An 18,076-nucleotide genomic window follows, 5' to 3' on the forward strand; every position below is an offset into this window, starting at 1 on the left:
TACATTAATTCCAAATCCTGAAGAGGTTCGGTCAGTTTCCTCACTCCTTTTTCAGCCAGCAAAATCCGTATTACTATGGCGATTACTCAGTGAGAAAACTTCTCATGCGGCAGCTCATGATTTGGTGTTTGAAATGAAGTCTGTGTGTGCACAAAACTACCTCATGCAACAATACACTCTCCTTGCTTTGCACTTGGTTTGCCTGAAAGCTAAGAATACCGATTCCACATAACACTGAAGCCCGTTAAGCTGTTTTCCCCTTTGTAATAATGGACCTTACACCATCCATCATCATGTCTGTGGTTAAACTCTGTTCTCATCAGATCCTGGACAAACGATTCCAGCTGACCTTTCTCTAAACCCCGTCACCAAAACAATCACAAACATTTACAGACAGACTGAAGGCAGGCAGGCACGCACAGCACAAACACGCCTTGTCTCAGAAGCAGTAATTGACAGCGCATGACGCCTCACAAAGGCACAAGCTTGACTAAAATGTATTTTCTTGCACTCACAAATTATACAAAACATGGATTAGATGCTACTGAATGCTTATTAATGTAGTGATTTAGGTGTTATGTGTTTATTCAGTGATATTAGATTTGTTCAGACTGCCTTGTCTGACCTTGGCACCTGGCAGCTGACCTCCTATATAACTCGTCGTGTTTCCTTTTTGGCCTCCTGACTCATTGGCAGCAGCCAGACCCACTTTAATTATAGCCGCCACAGCATTCCTCTTTGACAGAATAGGAAGAGATAGAGAGAGAGAGGCCTCAGGAGGGCAGGTGTGAACAGTGCAGAAGATTATGCAAAAATAGAGAAAGACTCAAGATAGTTGATAATGGTAGCGTCTGTTGTGTGATTTCATCTCACTGGGATGGGCAGGCAAGCCATCCGCGTGACTTCATTATGCCATGCTGAATCTTGAAGTGTCCCTAACGCTCTTTTCCTAATGCTAAGACAGAGCAACAGCCATGGGCCAGAAGCTGGAGAGGCTGTCGGAAAAAGACGAAGACTCACTTGATAACTCTGACTGTTCAGAGCAAACCGGAGATACACAGCAGACAGAGGTAGCAGAACAAGACGAGGGCAAACAGCAGGATGATGGCAGCTTTGTCACCCCGTGGGGTATTGGTGAGATTAGTGGGATCAGTGGCAGCAGCCTAGCCACTGGGAAAGCATGGGAGCACACAGTCACATCTCCATGGACAGACCCTCAAAGTGGGCAGCCAATCAGGCCTCTAGGTCAGAAGGAGCACCCTCTGAACACTGGGACAGAGTGGGTGGGTGGAGTAAGTAGAAATACAGAGAAGTCAAAAACTGTCCCGAGGGCTAAGGAGACTAGACAAACGTTTGGCAAAAAGCAAGGCTCTGAGAATAAGGCTGTGGCCTGTGCTGGGACTACAGCCATGGAGAAATCAGCCTCATGCAATCCAACTACTGAGGAAGACTTTGTGGTTCTTGAGAAGGATGAGACGTGGACGTCACCGGAAAGGGAAAACGATATTGTTTTGAGGCACAGGATAAACACAGAAAAGCCTGAATCACTAAATAAAAGAGGAAGTAAGGAAGACACACCAGATATCTGCAATGACGATAACTTTGTACATCCTTCCAAGAATACCCCTCGGGAAAAGGGTAATGAAAAGAAAAGCAGAGGAAACTCTGACACACTTTTAATGGGAGCTGACACACATGCTAGGACTTCACCCACGGTCTGTTTTAAGAGGGAAATGGGTCAACGTTTGGCTGAAGTGACAGGCAGCAGGTGTCAGCTAAAAGGAGCTGGTTGTGTTGGAGCTGGAGCCCAGAGTGAGACAACTGGTAGCGGAATAGCAGAGGGGGAGCAAAACTTGAGAGACCACACCAAGGAGAAAGTTTCTACTGACATCCAGCAGGAGCACCTGTCAACGCTAAACAAATCCAAAAGTCAGGATAAGGAAAGCCACAGTTCGGGGTTTCTTGCACAAAGACAACAAGTGGATCAGTCGTACCAGAACAGATTTGCTGGGGCTGTGTATAAGAGGGCTAAAGCAGGGGTCACGGGCATTGTTTCAGCATGCACCAAGAAAGATGACAGCCAAGCTGTTGGCAAAGCAGCCAACTCTAAAACACTGCTACTGCAAGACAATCCCCCATTTACAGTGGAAGAATGTGATTTGATCCCTAGTCCTCCTCTGCCAGAGAATGGAGGCTGTGATGGAAAGATACAGGTCGCAAGCCTAAAGAAGGAGAGCGAGCTTGTTTGCTTCTCTGCTGTCATCACCCCTCCACCTTTAACTCATGTGATGCCCAATAGAGACACAACAATGATGAAGCAGCTTGACACAAATGCGGTCAGTTCAACAATGGCACCAGACGCCACGTCTAACAAAGGTGAATCGGTGACAAAAGAAAAGCCCAAAATCAAAGGTCCACCGCCACCGGTTCCCAAAAAGCCTAAAAATCCATTTATAAAGCTGAAAACTGCACAGTTAATGTCTACAGATGTGCAAAAACGAGGAAAGGAACACCTGCGTTCAGAGGAGAGGGTCAAGAGGAGGCACACTTTTCATTTTAACAGAGACCTTCCGTGCAGCACTCTAGCTAATCAGGACATGTGCTTACTGTGGGATGAAAAGGGCACTTACACTGTGCCAGCTAACATTCGTCGACTCTCTGCTGACCTTAGCCCTTGGGACCATCTTTCACTGAGGCACATGGATGACCGGTATGGAGATATGATTGACTTCGAGTACTGTGTGCGAATGGCAAATCTGTCTCCAGAGGAAGAGACACAAAACTTGGACATGTGGCAGAAAAGAGTATTCCCAGAGAGACGGACCAGAAGTAAATGGTCACCTCCACCCTACGCACAAAAGCCCTCGAATCCATTTGAGACACTTCCCAAACCGGAGGTCACAGCTGAGAATGAAGGTGAAAGACCAAACCCTGCGTCTTCAGGGAAAAAAGAAATAGACCCAGAGGTCCAACCTGAAACAGTCCACACACAGGTCAGCGACCATAACCACGTTAACTATGCTTACCATAGAGATATAAGTGATCGCAGCACTGAGAGAGATGCAGGGAATGGCAGTGAGATTGGTTCCTACAAGCCTGTGGCAAAAATTATCAGAGAAGCAAACCAAATGCAGAGACATCAGGCCGGACGGGGACCTGAAGGGTCCAAAGCTCCAGTTCGTGTGTCAGAGCAGAGTCCGAGCATCAAAGTATCCCAAATGAAGAACGCCTTTGATGTCCCAAAGAAATCCAAAGAAAGGCCAGCAGAAGTGCAACAGTCTCCAAAGAAAGGTAAGTTCTTACATATATTCTATCAAACCATTTATGCAAGCAATAATGTTGACTTTCACTTAAAATAGTTATCTCGTGGTATATGAAATCTACTAGAAGTGTCGTTTGATCAATTCAAACATTTATGTTCAAAGTAAGGTCATGGTTGTCTACATAACGATGGGCTGATTAAGACTGATGTGCTTGAGTGCCACTTATTTTGAGGGAAAGTGTTTCCATAATATATTTTCATTTGATAACCCAGAGAAGAATTCGCTGCAGTTTCCTGCAGCTCTAAGAAGTGTCCTTTTGGCCTCTTTAAGTAGTTTGTTTTGGTTTTAAGTCTGACCTTTAACGTCATAACTCTTGTGGACAGGAGTAAACAGTTGACAGATAGAGTTAGCAGGAGGCTGATGAGTAGTGGAGCTAGATATTTCTTTGAAGAGGTAAAAGCAATAACCAAAAACAGCTCCATTTCTATTTACAGCTCTATTTACAGCAAGCCTTTTACTCATGCTGAGTGAAACAGAAGTCTACAATAAGGTCTAGGTAATGAACAGCAGTCACAAACCACATACTCTAGTTAACCCTGAGGTGTTAATGTGAATATTAATATAATAGACCACCTTATAATCCCAGTGGCAGTCTTGGAAACTGTCCATGATTTTCCCCCAACTTCTGTTGACACATACTGGGATAGGCTCCAAAGCCCTTGTCCTTATGTAACAAGCGGGAAAAGAAATTGGAAATGCAGCATTAGAAATTAATGAGAAGTCAGTGTTGACCTTTATGAAGACATGATGATGGGAATGAAAGGCCTGAAATAGGCCTGTTACTTTCTTATCTGTCCCAAAGGTCAATAACAACTTAAAAAAAAAAATTGAATCAGACATGTAATTACTAGACTGCATAAAAACAACTGAACCCTTTATTTTAGGCATCAACTAGCAATAAGGGAAACTGGTTCTATCACAAACATCTACAGATGAGGACAAATCAAACACACATCTCCTCAGCAAATCCAGCCCATTCTTCTTTGGCAAATCACTCAAGCTCGTCCAGATTTGATCGTCTTGTGGCATGAACCTCGCTCTTTAGTTCATGCCACAGATTTTTCTCATTTGTGCAATACATCAGTAATGTGGAGGTAGTTCTTCACGTGAAGCGGCGTATGTTTTGGGTCGTTGTCGTGTTGGAAGACAAAGCGACAACTTAGATCCAGTTTTGCTGCTGACTGCTTGAGTTTTTCTTTCAAAATCTTCACACATACTTTTTCTTCATGAGTGCTCCCACCTTAATGAGCTGTCCAGTTCCAGACACACTGAAGAATGCCCACTTCTACCACCATGATCCACTATAGGGACGGTGTTCTTTGGGTTGTATGATTCTCCCTTCTCTGTGGCCAAAGTTTGGTTTGGTCTCATCTCACCAAAGAACACATTTACATTATTCATAATCTTTCTCCAGGTTGTCCTTGGCATTACTTAACTCTGGTTTGAAGGAGTCTCTTCTGCAGAAGTGGAATTTTTCTTGCTCTGCAACCTCACGGTCCCTACCTGTGCAGGGTTCAAGTGGTTGTCTTCTTTGAGACTACAATTTTCAACCTTGCTAAGTCATTCACTGATGTCCTGGCAGTTGTTCTGGGGTCTTTATTCGTGTCTTTTTCTAATTTTCTTTCCAGAGTCTTTGACATATTGTGCTTCCCACCTTAGCTCCCATTCCAGCTTGGCAACACTGTGATAACTTTGTATATCCATCTCCTGCTTTGAGAGAATCTTTTTTTTTTCTCAAGCCCAAACTGATTTCTTTTGTTTTTGGCACAATGTTTTCTCAAGTGACAGGTCAAACCCTTGCCGGTGTTTTTATACTGTGTGTAAACTGGAAGATAACCCTCAGTTTTAACTTGATTTTACAACCTATAACATTAAAGCACATCATTGCATACCAGTGGTTTGTGCTGTGGTCAATAAAAAGGTCAGTTTTTGTTTAGAAAATTTTGACAAAAACTTTCAATCTCATGGGGGAGGAGATGATACTTGTGTCCCCATCTGTACTTAGCTCATCTGTACTTTGCTTTAACCTCCTAGGACCTGTCGTCCACATATGTGGACATCACATTTTGGGTTATTTAGACCAAAATACTAAATTTTGCTCTACATGGGCCTGATATCCACTTACAAGGACATTATACTGCTACTGTTCTATCAAAATTTTAAATGAATATCCTCATATGTGGCTCTCATTTTTCTAAAAAACAAAAATTCTTTGTTTCTACATTCATCAGGCCCCAATCAGCCCAAATATCAAAGAGAAATTAAAAATGCATGTCGTGGAAGAGTTCAGGTCTTAGGAGGTTAAATATGTTCAGTGAAAATATAGTCACTGAATTCAACAAAGGCAGCATTTAATGGCTGATTCCCCTTGTTAGACTGGGTGCGAGAGGTCGGCGGATCAATCCAAATATCGATAGTATCCATACCAACACTGGTATGGGATGGATACTAACGCGATAGGATGAAACCAATACACCTTAAACATCCACTGTGAAAAATGTCCGAACCTTTTGTGCCGACTGTCACGTCTATTTTATTTATGGCCTATAGTACCTATAGCATAACAGAAACAACGAAGGTTGTCCGAAAGTGCTTTAAAGAAAGGCATATTTACATTCCTGGTCTCCAAAAAATAAAAAAAATAAAAAAAAATAAATCAAAAATCCCCTTTCAAACTACATAAAAAATTGAAAGGCATTGTGGAAAGTAAAAAATCACAGTGATTTAATGATTATTAAACATAAGGTGTCCGTATAGGTTTAAAGTATTGGTATCGGTAATACTGGCCCTGTATTTACTTGATAGTGGATCAATACCAAAAGTACAGAACAGTACTAATGAGCGCTCGTCCTTTCTTTTTCATGTTTTTGGACAGGACAGGCTGGTAGGTGGGAGGAATGGGACGGAGGGGGAGGGGAGGGACCCTCACACAAAAGATGCTCCTGCTTTTCCACATTTTTTTTGCGCCAAACGAATATTTTCAGAATGTCTCCTTAAACAGAAACACGCGGATACAGTGAAGACACCCAGTTTTCCAGCAAACCCCATCCCATTTATTCAGAAGCAAAGAAAAAAAATCCGACTTTTCATTTGCGCATGTGCCGTAGCCGGTCGTCAGCGTATTCTATTGAATTCAATAACGAGATGAGAATAGACGAATACTAGACTTCCGCAGGTGAGGACCGAGCTGGAGATGCTCTGTTTGCCATCTGGCATCCTGAAATACCACTAAATTTTTTTAAATTGCCTCTGGCTACCCATCTGCAGTGAAGAAAGGGGAATAAGAGCATTGCGGCTGGGCTTCTTTTTTTTCTTTTTTTTGGTGGTGAAGTCAAGGGATACTAGCAACGTCCTGCAGGATAAGGGCCCGCCTAAACTACCACATTCATGTGTTGTGATTGATTTGCCCCCCCTCCCCTTCCCCGTGCGTACGAAAAATCTTGCATAGATTTAGGAGGTAAGAAAGAGTGACATTGTGCATTTTGCGTGTTATATATCAGTGGTTTGTTGTGCAGCATCTGTGTAGCTCGTTGGATGGGTTTAAGAATGGGAGCAGCCAAAAAAGAAGGGGGGAAAAAAACCTTTGGGTGGAAATATCTGCACTTGCGTCAGCTGGCAGAGCTCCACCGCAGCTAACTGTTAGCAGCTAGCCGTTAGGATGCAAAACGCGCTGCCCAGCTAGAGCAGCGGTAGTTCGTCCCCGGTAAACGCTGAGTGAACCACACACAAACCCCGCATGTGTGAGGAAAAACACTCCCCGCCCGTCGCCTCCTACTCGCTGGCGGTGAAACGCTTGCGTGCCCGCCGCTGCTGGTGACCCAGCCCCGGCCCACCGGCACAGCTGCCGAGCTCCCCCCCCCTCCCCGGCAGTGCGGCGGAACAGTGTCTGCGGTTATCACCTTCCCCTGAACCGTATAAATTTTAGTCTGTTACACCGTATTTGGTTAAAGCTTAGATTAAACTTCGCTTAGTGCCGTGTTTCTTGGATATCTCTGGGGAATGCTCCCCCAAAACCCTATACTGACCAAAACACACATGTCCACCCCCCATCCTCTTTTTCTTCTTCTTTAAAGCCGGTTTGCTAATGGCACGTAAAGCTTTTAAATAACGGTAACTATCTACTTTTAAGAGTCTGAAGAGGTCATCTAAAATCACAAGTGAACATTGACTGCTAAATAAAATTATTAATATAACTGATTTAAAGAGGAGAGCGGGGGGCGGAGGGGACATGCGGAGCTTTGTGGTTGTGTCGGCTAACGTTAGCCAGCAACCTTTGTTTAACGCTAGCACAGAGCCTCCAATGAATACGACGTACATGAAATACTCAGCCTTTAATTTTAAAATATATATCCCATGTATGTGGCCATTATTATAAACAAAAGCTGAATTGGATTTAAAGTGGCAGTATCGCACACACCCATTTAATCACAGTTGCCCAGACTGTGAGTATAGCAGCCAGGGAGGCCACACACCTTGGGGGGCTGCTGACTGAGTCTTTTTAGCATCACACACCAAACTGTCCCCCTTCTGACTCTCGGACCACAAAATGTTAGTACTAGTCTTTACCTGCAGCGTCAAGGCTAAATACTGTGTGCTCTGCTGTCTGTAAGGCCACCATCATGACGCTCAGTGATGTGTGTGCTGGGGTTGGGTGGTGGAGGGCAGAGAGCATCATTTTAAATAAGTAGCATCAACTAAAGCCTGCGGGGTTGTGAGGCATCTCATCTTGTCAGGTGAATATGTGGAGTGAAGGTGACTGCTGCTGAATGGAGATCTAATATTGACTGAGGGAACATGCTGTTCCGATAGGCTGTAAACAGCAGCGCTTTGCTGTTCAAGCATTATGCAGCCCTGCAGCAATGTGGTCAGTGTTTGCAGCTTTGGGAATTGCCATGGGAATTTCCAGAGCAAGCATTGTATTTCTAGGAAGAGCAATTCACCACTTCCTTATATTGCACAAAGGTGTGATAATATTTGCAGATAGAAGTGCTTTTAAGGCATTATCAGTGCTCTCCATATGGGCAGTATAAACTGTGGCTGGTGAGGTAGTTATTTACACACTAAATATGAATTAAAAAGCAGCCACATTATTATACGTGACGCAGCAAAACTACAGAAGAGTGTCAGTCAGTCCTGATCTGTACACATGCGCACAGTCCTGAAGTCTAACCAGCCTGAATAATCAAAGACATCTATTCAGTGTGGGTGTATAATAATCTTTACAGCGTCAATCTTATCTTGACACATTGAGATTGGTGAGACTGGAGCAGCTCATTCTGCTTTAAATGTCTTTAAAATCAGTAAAACTCTGGAAAACTTATTTGCAAAGCTGTTTTGTTTTTTGTTTTTTTTAACTAAACTGCCAAAAAATGATGGTAGTCAAAAATAATGCGTGATTCAGCTTTCCATTTTCAGAATCTGTGGCTCGACGTGTGAAAGCAGGTGGGTTTGGTGTGTTGACAGACCTGTGGATGTCAAGAGGGAAAAAAGAAAGCCTGCAGCTTGTGTAACGCTCAGTCGGTTCAGACTGGCACCTTAATTACTGTCCTGAGACAGGATGTTTCCCACATAATTATACAATAAAGCCTGTCACTAAAACGGAATAAAAGTCCTGAATACCGAGAGTTTAGGAATTACAATAGACTGTGCCTAAGACAAGCCAGGGTTAACTTCATGAGATGTCTGCACTTACTACCTGATGACTTGGGCTGAATTCAATAAGACACGGGGGTAATGTGCTTAAAGACACACAGAGCTCCAGCGTGCATCAACAATTCAGATCATATCCAGAATCTTGGAGCAACAACAGGCCATCTGTGGTGTGCTCACAGGAACTGATGCAGCACTTTAAAAATATAACATCCGCGATGACGGGGCTGAACTTTCGTTGCTGCATCTGAATCAATAGACCCAAAATACATTTTGTATGTACATGTTTAAGACTTGAAATGAACCGCCTTGGGTTGTTTTTAATATACCCATCTAATGTGTACGTGTCACACTCGGCATGCAAGATGCGTCTTCTTCTATGGTTTAACTTCATAGCATTTGCCAGTAGGTAGAGCCGACTTGTTTCCTCTGCATGCACAGGACCAAATTTAGTCACTGTTAATGAGCATAATGTGAGATGAGAGTCTGTGCTGGCACTAAACCAAAGTTACCCCGAGGTAACTTTGGTTTAGTGCGTTTACCAGTCTGCACAAATCTGAGGTAATTGTCAGATTTGTGCAGACCAAGAGGCCACTTGGTTTTCACTTGTGTAGCAAACTGTCGTCATTTAATTAGAACATTTGCCTGCAAAATGCACAAAACCCTGACATCCTCTCTGCAGATATGATGCGGCGAGTTGTGCGACAGAGCAAGTTCCGTCACGTGTTCGGCCAGGCCGTGAGGAACGACCAGTGCTACGATGACATCCGCGTGTCCAGGGTCACGTGGGATAGCTCCTTCTGTGCCGTCAACCCCAAGTTTGTCGCCATCATCATAGAGGCCAGCGGGGGAGGTGCTTTTCTTGTACTTCCTCTCCAAAAGGTGAGATGCCTTGCTTCCATCGGTGTCAAAGAGTTATGAGGGCAGATCCATTTAAATGATATAAGAGAGAATAGAAGTGTGCAGTCGTGTGATGTGATCTGTGATGTTCTTTCTTCCGCTGTGGTGGGAAATCATTTTGTTACAAAATGTCCCTCAAATGATGTTCATGTGATATGATAGTGCAGCGTTTTTTCACTTTAAATGCAGCTCACAGTATCCAAGTGGTAATTCATATTCAGAACTGGCCAAACAAGCTAACACCACGACAACACTGAATAGATAGAAACAGCTACTGAACAACAGTGTGAAAGCTGTTATACTTTACGCACCTCATGAATAAGAATATATGTAATTGTTACATTTCGGAGTTCACCAATAATAATTGCAAGAAAAACAAGATTGGGGGGATCTCAGTGACCACCAATTAGTTGATCTACTGAGAGAATGTTTGCATATAAGCAGCACCTGTCTGGGCGCAACATCAAAGAAATTCTAAGTTCTATAACTAGATATGCTCACCGGCCTCTTTATTAGGTACTAGTAGTAATAATAATAATAATAATAATAATGGATTGCATTTATATAGCGCTTTTCGAGACCCCCAAAGCGCTTTACAATTCCACTATTCATTCACTCTCACATTGAGGCAAGCTACAGTGGAGCCACAGCTGCCCTGGGACAGACTGACAGAAGCGAGGCTGCCATATCGCGCCATCGGCCCCTCTGGCCATCACCAGTAGGCGTGATGGCCAAGGACACAACGACCGAGACTGTCCGAGCCGGGGCTCGAACCGGCAACCTTCCGATTGCAAGACGAACTGCCAACTCTTGAGTCACGATCGCCCTCTAGTACGAGAATCTTGGACCACCTTAAGCAGGGTGGGCTGAGATCTGGTGACTGTGGAGACCATTTGAGATATGTGACATGGTGTGTTATCCTGCTGGGAAGAGCCAAAAGAAGATGGGCACACTCAGGCAGGCTGTGGAGTTTCAATGATGGTCAGTTGGTACTAAGGGGCCCAAAGTCTCCCAAGAAAACGTTTCCTGTACCTTTACGCCCCCACCATGTTGTTTAGATTGAATTTTAACTCTATCACCTGAACTGAGACTCATCAGAGCAAGAAGTGTTTTTCCACTCTGTTGTCCAACTTTGTGGAAGCTGTGTATATTGGGTTCATTTTGTTTTAGTTTAGTTTTGAGCTGACAGGAGTGACACCTGGTTTGGTCTTCTGCTGGTGTAGCACATCTGCTTCAAGGTTTGATCTGGTATATATTAACAGATTATTTTTAAATTGATTTTTTAACTGCTGACATCACCAAAATATTTCCACCCAAAGAAATTCTGCTCACTGGATAGTTTCTCATTGTCTGCAAACCCAAGAGATAGTTGTACAGGGAAAACCCTAGTAGACCAGCAGTTTCTTAAATACTCAGACCAGCGCAGCTGGGAACTCGGCTGAAGGCCCATTTGAACTTATGGATATGATGTGATTGGGGTGTTTCATAATGACATTGCAAATGTTTTTGGTCTTAATATCAAAGGCAAAAATTGTGGCTTTAAATGTCAGGTCGGAAAAAAAATCTTTTAGAAAACTGTTCCTGGTTCAAAAATTGGACACTGAGAGTGTAAAGCTTACCCAGAGGCACAGGGGGTGTTGCAGCACACTCTGTCATTCAGAACCATGAATTAACCATGAATACCGGCTCTTCAGTGCGCCCCTGCTGTTAGCCCATAGATAATCAATGTTTAAATTTGCACAATTCTAAAGGCATTCAGTTTGTGTCATGTTACAGCTGTATCAGTCAACACATAATCCACACAGAGGACAGCTGCTCTGACATTATTTTAGGCTGCTTGGATGATTAGGTTATAGTCGCTGCTCAGTGTCCTACATCTGGAGTAAAGTGCTTTTACTTTGAGTCATGTGAAAAAGACAGAAATGATACTTGGATATCAGGTTTTAAGTAAATACCCAAAAAGCATTAAACTAATCTCCCGTCTGCAGCAAGTTGTTTTGCAGCTGAATATCAAAGTTCACCACCTCCACTTCGGCCACAAATGAATTCAGTCTTTGGAAAACATCGTGAAATGTTAGGTGCTCTTTTTACGGGTTGTAAAGGACTAAATGTGATTAAACAGACTTTTGTGAATGAACATGTGTCTTCTACTAAAATTCAACAGGACTGAATCGCTTCTGTTGGCAATTTTTGCCTATTTTTAACTCCTATCAGCTAGCTAGACTTGACTGCGCTGCCTTAGCTTACACTTTTTGACCTCTTTATAATAAGCTTGTGCTGTGTGTTGTAGACTGGCCGTATAGACAAGGCCTACCCGACAGTATGTGGTCACACAGGCCCAGTGTTGGACATCGAGTGGTGTCCTCATAATGACCATGTCATTGCTAGCAGCTCGGAGGACTGCACAGTCATGGTAAGAACATGACATTTGATTTTTCTTGGGGTTTTTATGGTTAATGCTTTAGTATTTAACAGAGCAGTACTTTAAGTGCAGTTGCCCTTTACAGTTTATGTATTGTGAACTATGTGCTGTATAATATAAGAGAAAATAGGATGTTGTTATAAACTAGAATGGAGTTAATGTACCGCTGTAAAACTTGCACTACTTTCTGTGTAATATTTATTTAAAAAGATCTTTATTCAGCAGATTTTCTCTAACTTTCTTTGTCCGGTGTAGGTCTGGCAGATACCTGAGAACGGACTGGAATCTCCCCTTTCAGAGCCTGTGGTTGTGTTAGAGGGCCATTCTAAAAGGGTTGGCATTGTGTCTTGGCACCCCACCGCACGCAATGTTCTTCTCAGCGCAGGTAACCTTTACCTGAAGCTTTGGAACAATCCATTCCCTCCAAGTGCAGTAATGCTGCCTGCATGGGTAACTCATCCTCTGCACACAGCTGAACTCCAGATCTGACCGATTATCTCGACCCCCTACCGTCGTTGCATTGCTCCGTGTGGTGTAAAGTGCTGAAAATAAACTCGGACAAAGAGGCGTGTGCACTCACACTGTGCGTGTCCATTTTAGGGTGTGACAATCAGATCATCATCTGGAATGTGGGCACAGGAGAGGCTATGATAAACCTGGAGGACATGCACCCTGATGTTATCTTTAGTGTCAGCTGGAGCCGCAACGGCAGCCTGCTCTGCACCGCCTGCAAGGACAAGAAGGTCCGCGTCATTGACCCTCGTAAAAAAAAGATTGTGGCGGTAAGTGAAAGCCCTGAGGGATTCGGGGGCCGTAGCGCTTCACTTCAAAGCATTGATCGCCAAACCTGACCAGTGTGTTTCTGTTTTAAGGAGAAGGACAAAGCTCACGAGGGAGCTCGGCCAATGAGAGCAATCTTTTTAGCAGATGGAAACATTTTCACCACTGGATTCAGCCGCATGAGCGAGCGCCAGCTAGCCCTCTGGAAAACTGTATGTCACTGAAGTCATTTAATACTGAACACACTGATACATCACATTACACTGTTATCCTCACGACACTCCTGTCTTTTAAAGTAATGTTAAGGTTAGGGAATTTTGCTTTCTGTCCAATAATACAAGTCAAAATATCAGGGCCATCGTCAGTTTCTCCTGTCCTGATTGGTACAGGAGGAGCATTTATCTGTACTCTGAGGCTATGACACCTCATCTCCAGCTGGGGGCAGTCAAATCAAAGTCTAACAGGGGCAGATCTATTAGATCTGTAAATGTTATCCGACACTATGCTGTCACTACATGGGAGGAATTTTATGTTTCCAGGATAGCATGGATGAACCAATATGTGTTCAAGAGATGGACACCAGTAATGGAGTCCTGCTGCCCTTCTATGACCCCGACACCAACATAGTTTACCTGTGTGGAAAGGTACATCAACCTCTTATTTACAAATGCTTTTCTTTTTATTTGAATGACCCTTTATCACTCTTTTCACAAACTTAACTTTAAGCTGTGAATGTGTCCTCAGGGTGACAGCAGCATTCGGTACTTTGAGATAACTGATGAGGCACCATTCGTTCACTACCTCAACACCTTTTCCACCAAGGAGCCCCAGAGGGGCATGGGGTACATGCCAAAAAGAGGTCTGGATGTCAACAAATGTGAAATAGCAAGGTACAGTAATAATATTTCTACTCGATGTCCAAGGTTAACTAGAAATAAACTAAAAACTACGATTCAATGTGAAAACCCATTTTAGTTCATTAAAAGGAATATGAGACATGTTAAAAAAGTAAGCTAAATTAAATAATAACTAAAATAAAATAAAAATATAAAGGAAATATCATTAGTTTTATTTTCTGTCAAAAATTTACTACAGCTTGCCTGATGAGTCTTTGATGGACGTGTTTATTGAGACGAGCAAGTCTGTGAGTCGACTGAGCACTCAAAGGACCTTCTTTCTACATATTCACCCTTAAATGCATAGAAGGGCTTTTTTTTTTCTTTTTTCTTCTAAGGCTAATCCCCAACATTTACGCACTTGCGCTCCAATGCGTGTATCAGGGGCAGCTTGGGGTTCCTCGACATGTAGACATGTGATCGAATCGCCGACCTTCTGATTGGTAGGCGACCTGCTCTACCTCCAGAGCCGCAGCCTCCCCAAATTAGATTTACCAGTAATTCTCAAAGTGGAAAGTCCCCAAGGAGATGTGACTCACAGTTGAGGGAATCACAGAATATATTTTTTTATAAATAATGTAGTTGTGGTATACCATAGAAAATGTGTGTGTGTATGTAGATGTGGTGGTTATTTATGCCAGCAAAACAAGTGCGTTAAGTTCATAACTCTATTTTTAGCTTAATCCAAACTTCACTCTAAGCCCAAAGCAGCAAAATCTGTGTTTCAGATAATATTTTGTGTGACCAACAATCCACAGATGTTCAGTATCAAAATATTCACACTTTAGACTTCATGTAAAACTCATTTAACATAATGGAAAGTTTTTGTTTTGTTTTTACTGTAAAGCCATAAGGGGGGAAAAAAACTTCTATAATAGTGACATCTTTTTATTCAAATGTTTAAATGTCTATTGCTTTGGCATTCATTCATATTACATCAATGTGGAAGGCTTTTATCAGTTGGAAAAGCTGTAAAACTTATGAAAATGCAGTTAAAAGTCCCAAGCTTATGTCCCCCTTTATATTGTCTAAAGCTGTCCGATTTTAGTCCCTGACCCTGCTTTAGAAACTAGAAGTAGGACTTCTTTTGATATTTTTGCTCCTCTGACAGCTCGTATTCTTGTCTAATATTAACTTTCTCTGTAGGTTTTACAAATTACACGAGAGAAAATGCGAACCAATCATCATGACAGTCCCACGTAAGGTAAGTCTGTTTATATAGCTTTACCTGCCTGCTGTGCTTCCTTTGCTGCTCTAAAGACCAGGTCCTCCTCAACATTTGTTTTTGTTTTTTTTTCTCTCCCTGTATCATCTGCACCTGCCCAGTCGGATCTGTTCCAGGACGACCTGTACCCAGACACGGCCGGCCCTGATCCCTCCCTGGAGGCGGAGGAGTGGTTTGCGGGCAAGAACGGTGGGCCCATCCTGATCTCACTGAAAGATGGCTACGTCTCCACAAAGAACCGGGACCTGAAAGTGGTCAAGACGAATGTTCTGGAGAGCAAGCCGGCCACAAAAGTGGAAAATGTCCCGACTGTCCAGAAGCACGCTTCTCCACAATCCTCAGTAGTGAGTGTCGGGACTGAAAAGCCGAATCTGTGTTGTGTAACGTCGTCTCATTACTGCTCCCTCTTTTAGCTGACTTTTCAATTCTCCGATCCCAGTAATTATTATGGTTGGAACAATTCACTAAAATTATGGATCAGCACATACTCGGGTGTTGGAGTCACAATTGAGTGTGACAGCAAAGGAAAATGTTAACTGCTGCAGGGTCTCTAAGTCAAGAAATAAAAATAAAAAATCACTGTTTCCAAAAAGTTGTTTAAATGTTTAAAATGATAAACGACGTTTTTAAATGGCTTCATGGAGCTAACTCACTCTGTGTTTTTTGACCAGAAAATGGAAGACAAGCTGGAAGAGGTGCTCCGAGAGTTCAAGTCGCTCAGGGACCGCGTCATCCTTCAGGACCGTCGCATCGCCAGACTGGAAGAGCAGGTCGCAAAGGTCGCCATGTAAGACGCGGCCCCTTCCCAGGACCACTCGTCGTTTTTAGGGAGAGAACCGACCAGATGGGGTCAGCCACGGCCAAATTCAACAGATTCGGCTTCATCGAGCTTGGCATCGTCCCCGTGACGATTCCAAGCCCACATTCCAAGATGAACTTTTTATCTTTCCTCATCAAAGCCTTCTGTCTCACATTTCGCCCCGACAGCACGGCGGGAAAAGGAAAAACTCTCGCAGCCCGTGTTCACATCTGAAGCAAAGACATTTTTGTTGAAGGAACAGTCTTAATTTCTTTTATTTTCTTTGTTTTTTTGTTTGTTTTGTTTTTTTCAAATTGTGGTTCTTATGTAACGTTTGTACTCTACAACTGTATGTAGCATCAGTATTTCCATTGTTCATTTTTGTGTTGCCAAATATGGATTGTGTGCCATTTCATGCACTGCTTTTACATTTTGTTTTCTTTCTCCTGTTGTACATTCCAGTCACAGCCTGGTAGAATGATAAAGCCAACCTGGATTGTTTTTTGTTTTTTTAAACAGTATATGCTTCTTCCTCCCATCAGTTTGCTCAATGATAATCCATCAGATTTATGAATGTGAAAGAATCCCTTCTTAAAAAAACATTTTATTCCTGATCTTCTGGGCTTTAAATTTAACTGGGGTTTTAATCGAGGGAGAGGGGTGGGAGGGGTGCATCTCTCTGGTGTAAATGTTGTGCAAATGTAGTGGTGCCTCTCGTCACTGTCAAGGGTCAAAGGTTGCCCTCTCCAGTGTATATTGGTGTTGGGAAGGGACCACTCACCCAGCTCGTGTTTCACTCAAACCCCTCCCCCTGACGAACAGTTCTGTGCACATAATAAAGATTTTACACATGGGAACCCTCCACCTGCCTCCGTTTATTCTGATCCTTTTGGTGCGTCAATCCAAACCCATCATGCTGTCTCATTCAAGTTCTCACACTGAAAAATTAAGCGTAGCATTTCAGGCTAGTTTTACAGGCCTCATCTGGAGACGCACTGCGCATCAGTCACTGTTGGCAAGAAGGACATTTGATGACTGCTGTAAGTGTGATACTATTTAGCATTTCTACCACTTTCCTACATCTCAGGTTTACAAGATCAAGGTAATCTTACAAGGTTGCCAGATTCCATTTTGCTTGTGACAGCTGTAGTTATTTCACAACATTTAGCATTCAAATGTGTTGTTACTTGGCTGAAATCATCTTCCTTTGGCTGCTTCCATCTGCTCCCCCGCGCTCCAGTCCTCTACATGTCGTCCTTCACCATGTACATGAATCTTTTCTGTGGTCTTCCTCTCCTCCTGCCTGGCGGATCTATATTCTGTGTCGTTTGTAGTCCCTACATTTCAAATCACTCGCCTCCACACTCCTGTCTTCCCTCCTCTCTCGCTGCCTCCATGCATACCTTCTTCCTCTCCTCCTTTGTTTTTAGTCAACAGTAGCACAGCTTCCACTAGCACAGCAGTATCATTGGTAGTCATTGTTATTGTAGGCCTCAGCTGATACTCAATGGAAGTCTAATGGAGGATGCCCTTCCTATTTATCCAGGCTTGGTACCAGTGCTAGCACTACAATGGCCTGTGGGCCCCCATGATCATCAAGATCATTTAACCTGTACTCTGAGCTGACCAGCACCTTTATTACAATTCTCTAATGTGTAAATAGACCAATAATGATAATCCAGGAGGCCCCTTGGCACTGTGATGCTTTAAAGAAAAGGTCAGGCTGTGTTTTTTCGAAATCTAAAGTAACCTGTGAAGTGGTCTGAGGAGGGACTAGATTCCTGCTCCAACTTTGGGCTCTGCTTTCAGAACAGAGGTTCTCAAACTATGAGGGCAGAGCACAGAGCCTCCACAGGGGAGAAGTGGAGGACTAACCTATGCTAAGCTGAACTAAAATGATTTTTAAAGGGAAAATTAAGAATTTGGTTTTGCTGTAGTGTTGACTTTAAATATCTTGACCCTTGTAAAGATGGGGAATGTCAGAAGAAATGTTTGCGATCAACTGTTTTAGTATAAAGGGGCAGGGACAGTTATGGGTTAGTTCTGTGCAGAGCCAACACGCAGCTCTGTGGACCACTGCCA

The 18,076-nt window shown here is 43.2% G+C and overlaps 1 protein-coding gene across 3 annotated transcripts; it reads left to right on the forward strand.

Moving 5' to 3' along the window:
• Window positions 1-960: 960 nt before the first annotated feature.
• On the forward strand, window positions 961-16,856 carry coro1cb (coronin, actin binding protein, 1Cb). Of its 3 annotated transcripts, none has more exons than XM_005735220.1 (11): window positions 961-3,291; window positions 9,655-9,854; window positions 12,163-12,285; window positions 12,550-12,679; window positions 12,895-13,076; window positions 13,167-13,286; window positions 13,614-13,718; window positions 13,819-13,964; window positions 15,117-15,174; window positions 15,297-15,539; window positions 15,867-16,856. In XM_005735220.1, the coding sequence occupies exons 1-11, from the start codon at window positions 975-977 to the stop codon at window positions 15,984-15,986; spliced, it is 3,744 nt and encodes a 1,247-aa protein (XP_005735277.1). In that variant the 5' UTR covers window positions 961-974; the 3' UTR covers window positions 15,987-16,856. The 3 variants fall into 3 exon arrangements, with proteins under 3 accessions (XP_005735277.1, XP_005735278.1, XP_005735279.1); XM_005735221.2 differs by lacking the exon at window positions 961-3,291 and adding an exon at window positions 6,417-6,780; XM_005735222.2 differs by lacking the exon at window positions 961-3,291 and adding an exon at window positions 6,431-6,498.
• The last annotated feature ends 1,220 nt before the right edge of the window (window positions 16,857-18,076 follow it).

Source organism: Pundamilia nyererei, unplaced genomic scaffold (genome assembly GCF_000239375.1).
Source record: "Pundamilia nyererei isolate P.nyererei 1_Seehausen unplaced genomic scaffold, PunNye1.0 scaffold00063, whole genome shotgun sequence".
Taxonomy (NCBI): Eukaryota; Metazoa; Chordata; class Actinopteri; order Cichliformes; family Cichlidae; genus Pundamilia; species Pundamilia nyererei.

Bases quoted from the DNA above. Each gene is read 5' to 3' on its own strand.
- coro1cb (XM_005735220.1), top strand. From the start codon at position 975: ATGGGCCAGAAGCTGGAGAGGCTGTCGGAAAAAGACGAAGACTCACTT. The intron at 12,680-12,894 runs GTAACCTTTACC...TGTCCATTTTAG, and splicing joins CAATGTTCTTCTCAGCGCAG to GGTGTGACAATCAGATCATC. The intron at 15,175-15,296 runs GTAAGTCTGTTT...GCACCTGCCCAG, and splicing joins TCATGACAGTCCCACGTAAG to TCGGATCTGTTCCAGGACGA.